The sequence below is a fragment of the Microplitis mediator genome, chromosome 3 (genome assembly GCF_029852145.1).
Source record: "Microplitis mediator isolate UGA2020A chromosome 3, iyMicMedi2.1, whole genome shotgun sequence".
NCBI classification, from domain to species: Eukaryota; Metazoa; Arthropoda; class Insecta; order Hymenoptera; family Braconidae; genus Microplitis; species Microplitis mediator.
In genome coordinates this window covers 4,145,452-4,164,373 of record NC_079971.1, presented here as the reverse complement: position 1 = coordinate 4,164,373, position 18,922 = coordinate 4,145,452, and the positions used below count along the sequence as shown (strand labels likewise).

Genomic DNA, 18,922 nt, shown 5'->3' with positions numbered 1-18,922 from the left:
ATTACAGAGCTTTGAGGACGTACTCTTTGCGCTGTTGGTCAATTAGTTTTTCCAAGTGGTCACACTTATTTTTTACTTCATCGCATTCGCGTCTCATACTTTTTATCGTAATGTCTTTTTGGGTTATAATCAATTTTATTCTACTGTACAATTGGGCCAAATTAGAATCCCTGTTGGCATTTATCTGTTCAATTTCTTTGTAAAGCGATCCAACTTTATCTTCAAGCTGACGTTTCTCGATCTCGATCTCCTGTCTCGCGAGTTTCTTCGCATGGTCCCGTTCTCGCGTGAGCTTCTCTTCAACACGACTCGCTTCCTGCAACTCAGCCAAACACTTACTGAGTTTACACTCCGTCTTACGAAATTCAATTTCCAACGCATCGAGTTTCGTCGCAGTGACTTCAAATTTTTCTCTTACCGTCCGTTCGTTTTCCCAAGATATTTCCAATTCTCCTTCGTACTTATCCCTAAGACACTGCAATTTACTGTCTGAACTTTTAACCAAATTCTGTTTCATATCGCGCGTTTCCTTCTCAAGCCGCGAAATCGCCAGTTCAATTTGCCGGTCTCTCTCCCGATTGCACTCGTCCCTGATCCTCGCCTCGGCCATTTCGAACTTACAAGTCTGCTGTTTCTTATAATTATCAACCCAGGCCTCTCTTTCAGCATCAAGATTCTCCTTCAGCGTTTTTCTGTCCACCTCGAACTGCTTGACAAGCTTATCAATTTTTTCCTGACACTGACTCGTTATCTGCTGAACAGTAGCATCCCTTTCAGCGTCTCTCCTCGCTAGTTCATCAGCAAATCTCTTCTTTTCCTGCTGCAACTCCTCAAAGAATCGTCTCTGTTGGTTCTGTATCAACGTCTCTTGCTCATCGAACTTCTCCTGGTACCTAACTCTCATAGCTTCCTTTTCACTGGCCAATACTTTGTCATGGCTCGCAGTAAGTTCCAATCTCAGTTCCTCTAACTGTTGATTAGCTCGTCTGATAGCCCGCAATTCAACCTCTTGGAGTTCTTTCATATGCGCGCTACGAATATCTTGTATTTCCTGTTGATGCTGGTCAATCATATTCCTCAACTCAGGCTCCAATCCCTTTACCGTTATCTCTTTTATTTTACTCGTCTTGGCTTCTAGCCACCGTTCCCGTCTAATTTTCTCACCCGCCAAACACATGTCCCTCGTGCGCTGGATCTCGATCCCGTGTTTCTCCATCGCGAGCTTAATTTCCCGATGATGTTTGACTTCCATATCCTTTATAGTCGTCGCCAGTGTGTTGCACTTATCACTCAGCTGTTTCTTCTCCTCAATCAACTGCTCGACAAATTTCTGATGCCGGCGTATGATATTCTGGTACTTGTTCTTCTGTGCCTGCAACTCAGATGCGTGTTCTTTCTTACGCGTCTCCAGTTTATCGCACGCAGCCTTGCGTTCATTCTTCAGCTCTTCCTTCAAAAGTTTCAGAGTCGCTTCACGATCTTCAAGCTGCAGTAATGCCGTAGCCAAGTCATCTTTAGTCGTGTCACTCATCACAACTTTGCTTGGATTTTTTATCAATGACTTCAATTCATTTATTTCCTTCGGTTCTTCGGCATTACTCCCAGGTCTTGGAGTGTTTCCTGAATTACTTATAGGTCTCAAGGTAGTTTCCAACTCTGCAAGTGGACAATCTTGCTCCAGAGTACCCAAGAAAGACATGATGTCATCGTAAGTTGAAGAAGAAGCTCCGCAAGATCCACAGTCTTCTTTTTCTAGCATCTAAAATATCATTTAATTATAAGTCAGACTCTTTCTACTGACGAAAAATAAAAACTTACGTGATCTAGATCAATAAAAGTAACGGGATTCTCTGTGGGAAAAATACAAGTGTCCACAGCAACGACCTGGTGATCGAGACTCTGCTCCAGATCACTTATCATGCTGCACAACTGGTCCAGGGAACAAGAATCACTTTCGATAATATTCTGGTTGCAATCACTAGGTCCGTTTTTTTTAACAAAACCATCCTGCCCACGACTCTCTTGATCCGAGCACTCGGTGCACTCATTTATTTTTTCTTCTTCTTCATCTTTAGCACTTTTACCACCACGTGTTTCTCGCGAGCCGACGTTATGTCCCGGTGTTTTTTTAAATATTTTTTTACTTATCGGCGGCTTGCTAGTTACTTTTTGATGGAGGATATTTATCATCTTATTGATAATATCTACGTGTCCAGGCCAATAAATGAGAGTTAGTTAGCGAGATAGCCAGTGAAAGTGAACGGTATAATTGTTTTTATTTTTTGCAGCTTAGAAAATAGATTAAAGACTGATGGGGTTCGACGTTGCTAAGGTTACCGTGCCAAATAATTTTTTTAATTTCAGCATGATGTGTCATCGATGTTATTTTAATTCAAATACTCGTTTTATTTTATTGTTTTTCATTAATTTTATTTTATTATTTTATTTATTTTTATTTCAATATCAATAAAATTTATTTGATTTTTAAATTTTGAATTTATTTAGTTATCATAATTTAAATTTAAAAATTTATTTACGGGCGTTAATTAAAACTTGTAATTTTAATTAAAAATGAATAAACATTTTATTTAAATTTAAATAATTTGTTATTATTATAATTATTATTAATTTTAATTTTAATAATTTTAGTTATTAAAATTTCAAATTCAAGAAATGACTGACAGCGTCAACAAAATGGCGGCCAAAAATCGGCGCCAAAAAATTGCAAGTAATAAAGTAATTAATTTATTAATTATTCTTATTATTTGCGCGATAAATTTAAAAGTTTAAAAAATAAATTATTAAAAATTTAAGAAAAATTATAAATCTTACGACAAAATAAAATGGCGGCAGAATATAATGAAAAAATATTTAAAATATTATAAAAAAAAAACACTTGAGTGTTTGAACAAACCTTGGCGGGGAAATAATATGCAGAAGGGTATCCTAATACAATTGGAGATTTGATTTAAATTCAAATCCAAGTGTATTGCAGCTAAAAAAACGTCACTTAACTGCTATTTCCTACCAGACGATGCCAGATGAATTTGGGCAGGAACTTGGAAGTCATCAGCATCAGTCATCAGCAACAATTTACACTAGCACTGAACACTTAACTACACCACAGATCCTTAACACAATTTAATTTACAAAAAGATAAATTTTACAATAACTGCACAATTTTACACGACGCCACAATACTGTGTTCCAATTCGAACGTAAAGAATGATCTGGACTACTACTGCCGTTCTCGATGATGCTGACTGCCGCTATTGGACCGCTAGTTGATACAAAACAATCGATTTTGCGATTCATTCGACCTCCCCGACTTTAGCAAAAATTTGAACGCTGAATACAGCAACGCGCAGTAGCGCCAAAGGCGCGAAATTTTAAAATTAAAACTTAATCATTTTTTTTTAAATTATTTGTGTCAATAATTATATTAATTTGAATAAAAAATATGCTCGAAATTTTGTTTTTTTCATTAATAATAATTCGTTCATTTTTCTTATTACTTTCGCGGTAAATTTAAATATTTGGAAAATAAATTATTAGAAATTGGAGAAAAATTAAAAATTGTACGTCGAAATAAAATGACAGTAGAATATGATAGAAAAATATTGCACGACTCGTTCGTGCTTTACGATCGAAAAATTTTTTTTCGCCTCACTTCGGTAACTAATCAATTATTATACCCTTGTTAGTTTACGGAATTAAGATGGTTTGCATACTATTTTGAAGAAAATTTAATGGAGATTAATTCCATACTTTTCAAAAATTTATTTAGTTGAATAAAAACGGAAAAAACATCAAAAATAGTTTTAAAAAATTTCCTGTCCGTTAAGTATGAAACCCGTATACACGATAACTTGCGAAAAAATGCAGTAATCGAATCAAATTTTTTTTAAAAAAATTCTTTGAAATAATTGTAGGTTTCCTATTGCAAATGGCTAGGTAACTCAGTGTCGTTTAATTACAATTAATAAAAGAATAAAAAAGGCTGTATAACTATACATCTATATATCTATGTAAAACTAACATGGATGGTGATATATCTATACATTATACGGACATTTATTCCGCTAGGGGCGCTTGTGCATTACCGTCCTGGAACAGCTGTTTTTTTTGCTAATTGGTAGGCCTGAATTTTTTTTCAATTCAATTTTTTTTTATTTTTGTTTTTATTTACGTTTATTTTTTTTTTTGTTATTAATCGAGATATTTTGAATAAGTTCTTTTATAATTATAAAAAAATAATAACATAATAAAAAACAAGACAAGTTTTAATGAAAGAGAATTGTATATATTTTAAATTTATTCGCACTTCCCGCCATTTTTTTTATTGTTATTTATTATTTCTTAATATATGAGCATTACGAGTCGTGCACTTTTGGATTTTCCAAATTTTTTTAAATTCTGCCACAATCCTAGTTTTCGGTGATCAATCGTCCGGATTTAAGGAATCGTTGAAATGAAGGACTGAAGTATTCACTCGAAACTTCACGCTGCAAAATGTATAAAAGAAGAAATGATTAATTAATGTAACGGGACTGTTAGGTCCACTGATGTCAGTGTGTGCGTAAAAACTCTACAGTGTAGAGTTTACATGGCACTGTACATGCTTGTACAACGATTCTTCGAATGTCAAATATAAAATGAATAATATTTCCTTCCCATTTGTGAAAATTTTGCTCTAGAAATTAATAAAACGCGTCGATTGCCGCCTTAGCCATCTCAATCGGATAATTCGTTCGAGAGTTATCGCGGAGAAAGAAATGATAAAATACAGTTTTTTGCGAATATCTTTGAAACAGCTGAACTAAACAATTCCAAAGTCTAATCAGCTTCAGAATTTATTAAAACGCGTCGATTGCCACCTCAATCATCGAAATCGGGTCATTTGTCTAAGAAGTATCGTGGTAAAAGAAATGCTAAAAAACGGTTCTTTCCAAATGTCCTTTGAAACGACTAAAGCAAATGACACAAAGTCACTAGAGACTCGGTTCTAGTCGTGGATATGCTTGGAACAGAAAATCTGATCGCACTCGATGTTCCAGGCATGAGTCCGCAGGCCCAACTAAGTAACGAACGCGCCAGAAAGGTATTCATGAAAGAGCTATCATATCTCAAGAGATGCCTTTCTGGTACAAGTAGAGCGCTCGCAAAGTGAAAATTGCTGAATAATATTTGCACCCTGCCAAAGGTGTTCATGGTACTGTGTGCCAAAGCTCCGTTAATCGGAAGTAACGTCCGGGAGGTTGTCGACTTCCTTTCTCAAGTGGCAGCCTTCAAAACCGGACAATATGAGTGGAGGTCACCGTCCATAACACCTAGAAGGGTGAATCGACCAAGATCTGTCAGCCCACATTAGAAGCTCGCATACGACAATTGGAAAAGGCTCAGCTTCGACAAGCTCAGTATAAATCAGTATAATCGAACTTACGTGAAGAGTTACTAAGACTTCTTAATAATTATTAATTATTATTTTAAAATGATAGAATATCTATTTAACAATTAAATGAATCCATATCTAGAAAAATATTTTATTTCCTTAACACGTATATTTTTGGTACTTTTACAATAATTGTTCAAGGAAACATGAATATTGTAATGTAATACAAGATTTCCATACATTACTATCATACAGATACAAATACATATTAACATACAGCGAGTGACCTGTTCCATAAATGCTTTAAGATCGAATATATCAATTCTGAAATAGGTGTCATACCAGGGACACTACAAAAGGTGGGCGCGATCTAGTGGTGAGCACCGAACTACTCCCGCTGCTGCTGCCTAGCATCATAACTTTTTAAATTAATAATCATTGGGATTAAATATTTATTTATTAATCTTGAACAATTATACATTTATTATAAATAAATATATTTTTTTGTGTTTAAGTAATATTTATTAGAGTTAATATAATAATATTTTGCTTTAATATTTGAATTTGTTGGCACTATAAAATAGTTTAGTTGTCGATTAAAAAAATATTTTCTTAAATTAACCAAAAGATTTTATTATCTTAGAGAGAGAATTATAAATGTCAACCAAATAGAGTCTATTAAATCATTTGTTAAAAATGAGAAAATAGATTATATGATTATAAAAAAAATAATAGTAATAATAATAGTGTATTTTTTTACAATATTATTATTATTATTACTATTTATGTGTATGTGTGAATTATTTAATGACGTGTCATAGAAAATATAGACAAAATAATAGTTGATTTATTATTGTAATGAACGTCATTAGTATATACATGTATTTTCACACCTATGTGTATACTATATATTTAAATATATATAATATATATATATATATATATATATATATATATATATATATATATATATATATATATATATATATATATATATATAGTTTAAATTTATTTAATTAAAAAAAATTATCAATTTAAAAAATTCGGATAGCGAAATTCGGTTAAAACTATTAAATTAATACTGCGATTACATAAAAATTCTGTTATGAATTTTTTATATTTATTATTTAAAATTTACATATTTTTCCTATACATTTTACATTATTCTAAAAACCATATTTATTAACATCAAATTATATATTCTCAAATAAATACAAAATAATTCTATAGAGTCAAGAAATTAAAACACAAAAACTTTTTTATAATGAATCGTTAATATGTCAATTTAATAAATAAAATAGTATTATTTAATTATAATCAATGTGAAATCCCTCATTTACTTTACCTATTATCATTCTATTAACGTAAGATAAGAGTAAATGAAGTAGATATAAAACTATTTTTTAATTGTATGAAAAAACAAATTAAGTAATTAAAAAAGTAAAATTTATAAAAAGGCATGTACTGATTTTTGAATTACATTACGTAAAAAATTTATTTTAGTATTTCAAAGTTTTAAAAAAAAATTGTCAGCTGTCTGCTAAGTTTACTGGCTTTAACGTAAGGAACGTAAGTACCTATCATACAAAAAATCATCATTAATTTTAATTTTTCAATTTCACTAAAAAAAAAAATATTATTGAATAAATAATTATAAATTTTATACGTAGACAAATTTTTTTTTTATTGTAGTTAAAAAATTTTACTTTAAAGTAAATCATTTTTTCGTTAATTATTATTATGAGCGCCTTTTTTTTTAATTAATCAGGACATAATGAGGTACAATTTTAGAGTAAAATTATAATTTCTTACGGAGCCGACTGAAAAAACGATGATTTTTGGGAATTAGAAAAAAAAAAACTACGACACGAAAGGTTTTAATATTTTAAGGATATATTTGTAGATATATAATGAAAATAAGATAAAAATTTTAAACAAAAAATTCCAAATTCAGCGAATTATTCACAATCTTCCAGTCTCAGCTTTAACTCCATGTAGTACTCGCGCGAAAATATAAAAATTTTAAAAATAAAATTTATCATTTTTTTTATATTTTGCTACCCAAGTAGCACACTTGGCTGCGTGACATCTATAAGTTAGCAGTTTTGAAGTTGTTTTCTAATAGATTGATAAGACACCTAAATGTTGACAAAACAATCAGAAATTTAGATCACCAAAAAAATATTTGCGGCCAGAGTCTCTTTATTTCCTGAGATAGAAGAAGTGGGGGGCCCGAATAAGGCAGGACTCGTGGTGTCTGTGGTGGGTGTGGATACATACCACGCGCAATGAGGATTTTTAATTATACCTCCAGCTAATGTCCACCCTTGGTCGTCTTTACGACTAAGAGTGTCGTCTGGGTAGAAGATGGGGATTTCGCAGCGCGTGTATGCCCAAGAGGGTGAGGAAATGGCTTCCGGTCGGCGGAGGTGGACCTAACAGTCCCGTTACATTAATTGATCATTACTTCTTTTATATATTTTGCATCGTGAAGTTCCAAGTTAATACTTCAGTTGATCATTTTAACGATTCCTTAAATCCGGACGATTGATCGCCGAAAACTAGGATTGTGGCAGAATTTAAAATATTTTTCTATCATATTCTACTGTCATTTTATTTCGACGTACAATTTTTAATTTTTCTCCAATTTCTAATAATTTATTTTCCAAATATTTAAATTTACCGCGAAAGTAATAAGAAAAATGAACGAATTATTATTAATGAAAAAAACAAAATTTCGAGCATATTATTTATTCAAATTAATATAATTATTGACACAAATAATTTAAAAAAAAATGATTAAGTTTTAATTTTAAAATTTCGCGCCTTTGGCGCTACTGCGCGTTGCTGTATTCAGCGTTCAAATTTTTGCTAAAGTGGGGGAGGTCGAATGAATCGCAAAATCGATTGTTTTGTATCAACTAGCGGTCTAATAGCGGCAGTCAGTATCATCGAGAACGGCAGTAGTAGTCCAGATCATTCTTTACGTTCGAATTGGAACACAGTATTGTGGCGTCGTGTAAAATTGTGCAGTTATTGTAAAATTTATCTTTTTGTAAATTAACCCTGATAGCCAAGTTGCCCGCAACTTGTCGACAATCTACTGCCGCAATCTGTCGCCAAGTTGGCCGCAAAAGTCAGCATTTCCATAAGTTGACGGCAACTTTCCGAACAACTTGTCGGTAACTTTCAGCTCGTGTAACTGTTGCCGACAACTTGGCTACAAGTTGCTCAGAAACTTGGTGACAGGTTGCGGCAGTAGATTGTCGCCAAGCTGATGAGCAACTTGTAGCCAAGTTGTCGGCAACAGTTACACAAGCTGAAAGTTGTCGACAACTTGTCGTCAAGTTGGTCGCAACTCAGGTACTCCAACTTTCTGATCAGAAACTCTGGCTATCAGGGTAAATTGTGTTAAGTATCTGTGGTGTCGTTAAGTGATCAGTGCTAGTGTAAAGTGTTAAGTGTTCAGTGGTAGTGTAAATTGTTGCTGATGGCTGATGCTGATGCTGATGACTTCCAAGTTCCTGCCCAAATTCATCTAGCATCGTCTGGTGGGAAAGAGCAGTTAAGTGACGTTTTTTAGCTGCAATACACTTGGATTTGAATTTAATTCAAATCTCCAAGTGTATTAGGATACCCTTCTGCATATTATTTCCCCGCCGAGGTTTGTTCAAACACTCAAGTATTTTTTTTTAAAATATTTTTAATATTTTTTCATTATATTCTGCCGCCATTTTAATTTGTCGTACGATTTATAATTTTTCTTCAATTATTAATAATTTATTTTTTAGTTATTTAAATTTACCGCGCAAATAATAAGAATAATTAATAAAGTAATTACTTTATTACTTGCAATTTTTTGGCGCCGATTTTTGGCCGCCATTTTGTTGACGCTGTCAGCCATTTCTTGAATTTGAAATTTCAATAAATAAAATTATTATCATTAAAGTTAATAATAATTATTACCCCGATTTTCGAAAATCGGGGTGAAAACAATAACTTCCCGAATTTTTCGAAAATCGTCGATTTTCTTAGCGGGAGGTTAAAAATATATAGAACGAATTTAACATTAGTGGATTTCGGCGTTTTGACGGTAGACTGCACTCGAAGATTTCGCGCTCGAGATATGCAATTAGAACAAGTTTTACTTAATTTAATGCAACCGGGAAATATCATGGTAATGTCAGGAAATTTCGAAAAATATCCGAGAATTAAATTGTATCAGTTCAAAATTTAAAAAATTTTCAATTATACACTAGTTATAAAAATTAAGGGATATTAAAAAAATTTCAAATTTTAAAGTGATTTTCAACAGGTTGTAACTTGAACGAAAATGTCCATACGAATAAAACAAAAAAAGCAAATTGTAGCTTCAAGTGTCTAGTTTTCTAATCTGGTCTCAAAATTTTTTTATTACGTGCGGTTCCGGAGTAATCCTAAGAAAACTATCGAAAAAGAAATTTACCAAATTTTTGCTCGTCTTAAAAACGGTCTTCGAGCTTCAATAAATTTTTTTCCATAATTATGATTGATTTTTTATTGCTCCAGAACCGTGCATAACAAAAAAATTTTAAGACCCAGATCAGAAAACTAGACACTTGAGGCTACAGTTTGACTTTTTGTTTTTATTGTACGACTATTTTCCTTCGAGTAACAAACTGTTGAAAATTACTAAAAAATTTGAAACTTTTTTCATATTCCTTAATTTTTGTAACCAGTGTATTTCGAATTTATTTAAATCATAAAATTTCTTATTAAATATTTTAACTTATACATTTTTAACATCGAATAATCAAAAGTAGGCAATATCAATTTATTTTATTGCTATTTTTAATGGTTTTTCTTATGATTTAATTATCAAATTTAATTATTAAAAATGAAAATTTAATAAAAAATTTGAATATCTAAATGATACGAATAAAATTTCTAAATCAGGGAAAAATGTAGAAAACTTTACTGGAAAGACAGGAAATATCAGGAAATTTTGAAATCATTTCTTTGCGGCCACCCTGAATAAGAAGTTAAATTTGAAACAAAAAATCTCCCTGGAGGAAAAAAAAGTTTACAAACACCCATGTACACACTGTACATTCACATGTGAAACAATGAGTGCTCTAAAAATGCATTTGGTCTCTCATTCTGATATCCGCCCTTTCTAATGTCCACATTGTAATCGTGCTTTTAAGACTAAATCCAATTTGAGTCTTCACTTGCGTCTCCACTCTAGTTACCGGCCTTACAAATGCCCATATTGCCCATTTGACAGCACACGATCCGACAAATTAAAAAGTCATGTCCGTGTTCATACGGACGAGAAACCGTACGAGTGGGATATTTGTAAAAAAAAATTTAGTCACTCACACAGTTTGAAATCACACAAAACCACACATCAAGCGAATCCATTTGACAACCAAACACTTGGATGTCCATTTTGTACTAAAAGATTTTCGGACAATTATAGTCTCAGGCTTCATAAAAAAATACATAGGAAAGGAAAACGTTATTATTGTATACTGAATGTTCTTATTCAGTATCTCGATAATCTGGCCTTAGGAATCATTTAAAAAAAAAGCATATATTGGAGAACTTAAATAGGATTCATTTCATCACAAGAGTTAGAGACTTTAGTTTTAATTTTTAATGTTTTTTTTGGTGTTTAAGTTTATAATTTAATTCATGTCAACGTGAATTAAATATGTTAATTATTTTAATAATTTTATAATGATTATTGTAGCTGGTAATATTTAATCTATTAAAGATAAAATAATTTTACTTTTGATTTTTTTAAAATATTAATGAATAATAAGATCATGATCCTGAAGTTAGCAGACGATTGAAAATTTTTTGTTTTCCTCAATAAATCAGTTAAGAAAAAAAAAATAAAATTAAAATACGCGCACGTAGAAAATTAAAAAAATCATGTGTGTGTTTTTTTTAAATGCTATTTTTTTTTTAATTTATCGCTTTGAAAAAATTCAAAACTATCAGACGTCGGCTAACTTCAGTATTATATAAAATCCTCAAGTTAGAAGACAACTAACAATTTTAGGATTTTTTTTCCACAAATCAATGACAAGAAAAAAAATCGGTCTATAAGTTGACCCTGCGGGCCAGCCCTAAAACTTCCCGCTGTTTTAGAGCTCGTTGAGCTCGAAAACACTATTGTGAATAAATTTTCAAGCTCTTCGAGCTCGCAAATACTTTTGTATGCCATTGTTTTGTAAAAAACCATTTTTTAGCATTTGTTTCTACCACGATATCTCGCGAACGAATTAACCGATTTTGATGGTTGAGGTGGCATTCGACGCGGCTTATAAAGCTCTAGAGCCCAGTTCATTTTGGAATCAATCTATCGAGCACATTAAAAGTTATCAAAAAAAAACATTTTTCAAAAAACTTTATTTTTGGAATATCTCTGAACGAGCCCTACCGATCAAGCTCAATTTTCTCTCGGATTCAAGATATTGACAATCCGCGTCGAATGACACCTTAAAGTTCAAAATCGGTTCATCCGTTCAAAAGATACAGGTATTTACATACGTACGTACGTACGTACATACATACATACATACACTCGGACATCATCGTGAAATTAGTCAGAATAGCTCCCTCGGACCTCAAAACGTCGACATCTGATGGAAATTCGATTTTCGTAAATCGGACCGAAACCAATAACTTCCCGAATTTTTGAAAATTTACAATTTTCTTAGCGGGAAGTTAAAAAAACTAAAAATATGCACATGTAGTAAATTAAAAACGGTATAGGAGTAATTTTTTGAAATATTTTTTTTTTTTTTATAATATATCTTTTCTAAAATAAATCAAAAAATTGTCAGACGACGTCTAACTTTAGTATCATATAATTGATTTATTACATGAACTTGTAAATAAAATTTTAATAAAGATCTTAATTGAAGTCAAGAAAATTTTTCTCCTAAAATTTATTTCAATTGAAAAAAAATAATTTAATTAAATTCTGATTTAATTTTTATTCAAGTATTTGAATAATTTTTTTATTTTTTTAATTTTTAAGGCCCATTTTGCCTTATGTTATTAATTTACATGCCTATTTTACCTCTTGCCCTATTTATCCTCCCCCTTTCCGTCGTAATTTCAAGTATTTTAACTTTTATGTCAAAGAAGAAAATTACAATAAATAAAAAAAAAATATTTCATTAAAAATAATAAAATCTTTAATGTTTTGTAATAAATTTTAATTTTAAAAATACAGTAGACGCGCAATAAAGTTACACTTATAAAAGTTACCTTCCCCTTAAATGAGTCCCCCACTCTATTTTGTTTTTTTGAAGGAATTGAGGGGAAGTTGATGATGCGTAGTGATGTGAAGCTGACCGTCACGTCATGGTTACAAAACCGTCAGCGGACCGTTCATAAAATGACGGACTGTTACAATTGTGGCGACATCTTACAAAAGCCATCATAACTTTTTTATAGAAGGACGCAGTGTTCACGAAACTACTGAAGAAGGCGAAAGTCTGGTTTCTCTTGCTTGTTCTGCTGGATATTATGAACTAGCGCAGGTTTGTTGGAGATTTATTTAATTATTTATAGTAAAAATATATTTCAATTGTTAAAGTTGCTAATATTATTATTATTTTTCAACACAGGTATTGTTAGCAATGAACGCCAACGTTGAGGACAGAGGTTTCAAAGAAGACTGCACTTGGCTGATGAAAGCTGCAAGTGCTGGTCGTGTTGATATTGTTCGTTTGCTCATCGCTAATGGGGCAGACGTCAATGCACAATCTACTTCCGGTACGTATGACACGTTAAATAGTATTTATCATGTGGCCTGACTTGGTTATTTGTGTTTGTTTGCTAGTTTGTTCATATTACCGAATATTCATATACATAAATCTTTTAAAAAAAAGCCGTAAATAAAAACATTTTTTCTAAATGATTAATAGGTGTTACACCATTGATATACGGATGTTCTGGTGGCCACAAGGACGTAGTTAAGGCATTACTTGAAGCTGGTGCGAATGTAGATCATCATGATGAAAATGGGTATACACCATTGATGAAAGCATGTGCTAATGGCCTCGAAGACATAGTTAAGGCATTACTTGAAGCTGGTGCGAATGTAGATCATCATAATGAAAATGGGGATACACCATTGATGTACGGATGTGTTGGTGGCCACAAGGACGTAGTTAAGGCATTACTTGAAGCTGGTGCGAATGTAGATCATCATGATGAAAATGGGTATACACCATTGATGTACGGATGTGCTGGTGGCTACGAGGACGTAGTTAAGGCATTACTTGAAGCTGGTGCGAATGTAGATCATCATAATGAAAGTGGGTATACACCATTGATGTACGGATGTGTTGGTGGCCACAAGGACGTAGTTAAGGCATTACTTAAAGCTGGTGCGAATGTAGATGGTCGTAATGAAAAAGGGGATACACCATTGATGAAAGCATGTGCTTATGGCCTCGAAGTCATAGTTAAGGCATTACTTGAAGCTGGTGCGAATGTAGATCATCATAATGAAAATGGGGATACACCATTGATGTACGGATGTGCTGGTGGCTACGAGGACGTAGTTAAGGCATTACTTAAAGCTGGTGCGAATGTAGATGGTCGTAATGAAAAAGGGGGTACACCATTGATGGGCGCATGTGCTAAGGGCCTCGAAGACATAGTTAAGGCATTACTCGAAGCTGGTGCGAATGTAGATCATCATAATGAAAGTGGGTATACACCATTGATGTACGGATGTGTTGGTGGCCACAAGGACGTAGTTAAGGCATTACTTGAAGCTGGTGCGAATGTAGATGGTCGTAATGAAAAAGGGGATACACCATTGATGGGCGCATGTGCTAAGGGCCTCGAAGACATAGTTAAGGCATTACTCGAAGCTGGTGCGAATGTAGATCATCATAATGAAAGTGGGTATACACCATTGATGTACGGATGTGCTGGTGGCTACGAGGACGTAGTTAAGGCATTACTTAAAGCTGGTGCGAATGTAGATGGTCGTAATGAAAAAGGGGATACACCATTGATGAAAGCATGTGCTAATGGCCTCGAAGACATAGTTAAGGCATTACTTGAAGCTGGTGCGAATGTAGATCATCATAATGAAAATGGGGATACACCATTGATGTACGGATGTGTTGGTGGCCACAAGGACGTAGTTAAGGCATTACTTGAAGCTGGTGCGAATGTAGATCATCATGATGAAAATGGGTATACACCATTGATGTACGGATGTGCTGGTGGCTACGAGGACGTAGTTAAGGCATTACTTGAAGCTGGTGCGAATGTAGATCATCATAATGAAAGTGGGTATACACCATTGATGTACGGATGTGTTGGTGGCCACAAGGACGTAGTTAAGGCATTACTTAAAGCTGGTGCGAATGTAGATAGTCGTAATGAAAAAGGGGATACACCATTGATGAAAGCATGTGCTTATGGCCTCGAAGTCATAGTTAAGGCATTACTTGAAGCTGGTGCGAATGTAGATCATCATAATGAAAATGGGGATACACCATTGATGTACGGATGTGTTGGTGGCCACAAGGACGTAGTTAAGGCATTACTTGAAGCTGGTGCGAATGTAGATGGTCGTAATGAAAAAGGGGATACACCATTGATGAAAGCATGTGCTATTGGCCTCGAAGACGTAGTTAAGGCATTACTCGAAGCTGGTGCGAATGTAGATCATCATAATGAAAGTGGGTATACACCATTGATGTACGGATGTGTTGGTGGCCACAAGGACGTAGTTAAGGCATTACTTAAAGCTGGTGCGAATGTAGATGGTCGTAATGAAAAAGGGGATACACCATTGATGAAAGCATGTGCTTATGGCCTCGAAGTCATAGTTAAGGCATTACTTGAAGCTGGTGCGAATGTAGATCATCATAATGAAAATGGGGATACACCATTGATGTACGGATGTGTTGGTGGCCACAAGGACGTAGTTAAGGCATTACTTGAAGCTGGTGCGAATGTAGATCATCATGATGAAAATGGGTATACACCATTGATGAAAGCATGTGCTAATGGCCTCGAAGACATAGTTAAGGCATTACTTGAAGCTGGTGCGAATGTAGATCATCATAATGAAAATGGGGATACACCATTGATGTACGGATGTGTTGGTGGCCACAAGGACGTAGTTAAGGCATTACTTGAAGCTGGTGCGAATGTAGATGGTCGTAATGAAAAAGGGGATACACCATTGATGAAAGCATGTGCTATTGGCCTCGAAGACATAGTTAAGGCATTACTCGAAGCTGGTGCGAATGTAGATCATCATAATGAAAATGGGTATACACCATTGATGTACGGATGTGCTGGTGGCTACGAGGACGTAGTTAAGGCATTACTTAAAGCTGGTGCGAATGTAGAAGATCATAATAAAAATGGACTTACACCATTGATGGTAGCAGCAATTGCTGGCCGTGTGCCAGTAGCTAAAATCTTAGTAGAATACGGTGCCAGCATTAATACTCATTCGGATGAATTAAAAGAATCGGCATTAACACTCGCGTGTTACAGAGGCCACCTTGATATGGTAAGATTTTTGTTGGAAGCAGGTGCTGATCTAGAGCACAAGACCGATAAAATGCATACCACGCTGATGATAGCATCGATTGCCGGTTATGTAGAAGTAGCCCGACTGTTGTTGGACTCAGGTGCCCAAGTTGGTATGTCGACTGATGCTTTTGAATCGCCGTTAATACTGGCTGTGTGTGCTGGTCATGTTGATTTAGCGATGCTTTTAATCGAACGTGGAGCAAACATCGAGGAAGTTAATAACGATGGTTATACACCATTGATGAAAGCTGCAAGTAAAGGTCGACTGGATCTTGTACGTTATCTCCTTGAGTCTGGTGCAGATGTTCATGCTCAGACTGAATGCGGTTGCACAGCACTTACCTTTGCGTGTAAGGAAGGTCACACAGATGTCGCAGATCTTCTACTTCAATCTGGGGTTGATTTAGAGCAAGCATCTAGTGGTGGAAGAAAACTTCTAATGGAAGCCTGTCGAGCTGGGTATCTGTGCACCGTGCAATTCTTAATATTTAAAATGGCCAGTGTTAATTGTGATACGACCTGCAACGATCATACGCCGTTATTGCTTGCTCAGTCTGCCGATTCATTCCCTAAACTCAAGGACATCTCAACTATGCTGATTGAGGCAGCCTGGGGTGGACACACCAGTGTTGTTAAACTATTACTTGACTATCCTCATAGCATTATGATGAATGCTCAGCATAATGTTGCTACCCTTGCCCCTGCAGGTGCGCAGGTCACTACAGATCCAGCTCCAAGTACTTATCCACCGGGAAATCAGAATCAGCAATTTGCTTGTGTGGATGTTAATTCAAAAACAGATTATAATCATGACACGGCATTAACGATTGCATGTGATGGTGGTCACGAGGAACTCGTTGAATTTCTACTCAGTCGTGGTGCGGACATTGAACATCATAATAAAAAAGGTTTTACACCATTAATATTAGCAGCAGCTGCTGGACATAAAAAAGTTGTTGAAATACTTTTACATCACAAAGCAGACATTGAAGCGCAGTCTGAACTCACTAAAGATACACCATTGTCAGTTGCTTGCAGTGGTGGAAGATTTGAGGTTGTAGAACTATTACTGTCTCGTAACGCCAACAAAGAACATCGCAATGTATCTGACTATACACCACTGAGTTTAGCTGCATCTGGTGGTTATGTTGATATAATGAAACTTTTGCTGCAGAATGGTGCTGAAATAAATTCACAAACAGTTTCAAAACTTGGAATATCACTGATGCTTGCTGCTGAGAACGGTCATACTCAGGCAGTTGAATTACTTTTGGATATGGGTAGTGATATTGTTGCGCAGATTGAATCAAATCGTAATTCTGCTTTAACTCTTGCTTGCTTCCAAGGTAGACATGAAGTTGTAAGTCTGTTACTTGATCGTAAAGCAAATGTTGAGCATCGATCGAAAACAGGATTAACACCATTAATGGAAGCCGCCAATGGTGGTTACGTTGAAGTTGCTCGTGTTTTATTAGCTAAAGGCGCGGATGTTAATGCAGCTCCTGTACCCTCGTCGGGTGATACTGCCCTTACTATTGCCGCCGACAAGGGTCACTGCAGTTTTGTTAAATTTTTATTAACACATGGTACCTTAGTTGAAGTTAAAAATATAAAAGGTCAGAGTGCGTTGTGGCTCGCTGCGAACGGCGGTCATCTTAATGTTGTTAAACTTTTACACAATGCCCATGCTGACATTGATTCACAAGACAATCGTGAAGTGTCTTGTTTAATGGCAGCGTTTTGTAAAGGACATACTAACGTTGTTGAATGGATGGTTGGTCATGTAACGCAATTTCCAAGTGATCAAGAGATTGCAAAGTATATTGATACTGTTAGTGACATAGAACTATTAAAAAAGTGTCAAGAGTGCTTGAAAATAATATCCGCTGCCATTAAAATTAAAATTTATAAAATATGATTTGAATGTAAGTGTTTATTAAAATTTACACTCTCAAATCAAATCTTTTGTTTATTTCTTTTGGAATTCTTTAAAAGAATCTAAATACAGTCAAATTTTTTTTTTTATTAGTCTAATGTATAAGTAGCAAGCGCATATGAAAAATTTATATTATTATGTACAAGGTTAAATATATTTGTGATTATACAACAAAAACACATTTTTTTTTACTGACACCGAATTGAATATTTAAAATGTTTTAAATCGTCTTTTTTTCCCGCGTAATTTAAATGTAATTCAAATAATTTAGATAAATTTATCTCGAAACTTGGCAATGAAAAAGAGTTCGAACCATGAAAAAGCACAAATTCAAGTTAAAACTTTTTTAATTGATGCTATCATGTAGATATGGCTGGACCAAAATTTTCTTTATTCTCTTAATAATATAGATTACAAACATTGTAATTTTTAAATATATATACTTACAATTTAAATGTTTTTTATGGCACAATTGAGTATGATCCTGAAGTGAGCAGACAATTAAAAATTTTTTGACTTTGTTTTCAGCAAATTAATTACAAAACAAAAAATTTGAAAATATGCACTTGTAAAGAATTTAAAAAACTATAAGTGCAATTTTTTTTTTTATAATTTATCATTTCTAAAAAACTCCAAAAATTATTAGACGTCGGTTAACTTCAGTATCATCAATTGAGTCACATTTTTAAAATTCTACTTACGTTTTATTTATCTATTCAAAAATTTCAAAAACTCCCACTTGCCAGTTACATTGACACTCATTTCTTCTTACAATTCAAACAAAGTTTTACGAAGTGTAAATAAATTTATCTTTTTTATTTTTTTCATTTTTTTCGAATGACTTTTCCATTTTTTACGACAGTTCGTATGCAACTTGCTATTGAATTTGACGTAAATTTACTGCCCGAATTAGAATGCAAATTCACTTCAAAAGTTGACTAGAAAAAAGTTGTCGTTAATTTTCAGGCAAATTTTATGTCAATTTATCGTTAATTTAACTTAAAAAAATTGTTAAGTAT

General features: G+C 33.9%; 2 protein-coding genes across 2 annotated transcripts; one reads left to right on the top strand and one right to left on the bottom strand.

The window, feature by feature from the left end:
• Position 1: 1 nt before the first annotated feature.
• Positions 2-3,041, bottom strand: LOC130664591 (centrosomal protein of 131 kDa). Its single transcript, XM_057464573.1, has 3 exons — positions 2,915-3,041; positions 1,819-2,204; positions 2-1,759 (listed from the first exon to the last, which is right to left on the bottom strand). Exons 2-3 carry the CDS (start codon positions 2,188-2,190, stop codon positions 2-4), a joined length of 2,130 nt encoding a protein of 709 aa, XP_057320556.1. The 5' UTR covers positions 2,191-2,204; positions 2,915-3,041.
• A 9,737-nt stretch (positions 3,042-12,778) lies between these two features.
• Positions 12,779-18,065, top strand: LOC130665827 (ankyrin repeat and KH domain-containing protein mask-like). The gene is made up of 3 exons (XM_057466435.1): positions 12,779-12,933; positions 13,021-13,168; positions 13,321-18,065. Exons 2-3 carry the CDS (start codon positions 13,033-13,035, stop codon positions 17,883-17,885), a joined length of 4,701 nt encoding a protein of 1,566 aa, XP_057322418.1. The 5' UTR covers positions 12,779-12,933; positions 13,021-13,032; the 3' UTR covers positions 17,886-18,065.
• Positions 18,066-18,922: the final 857 nt, after the last annotated feature.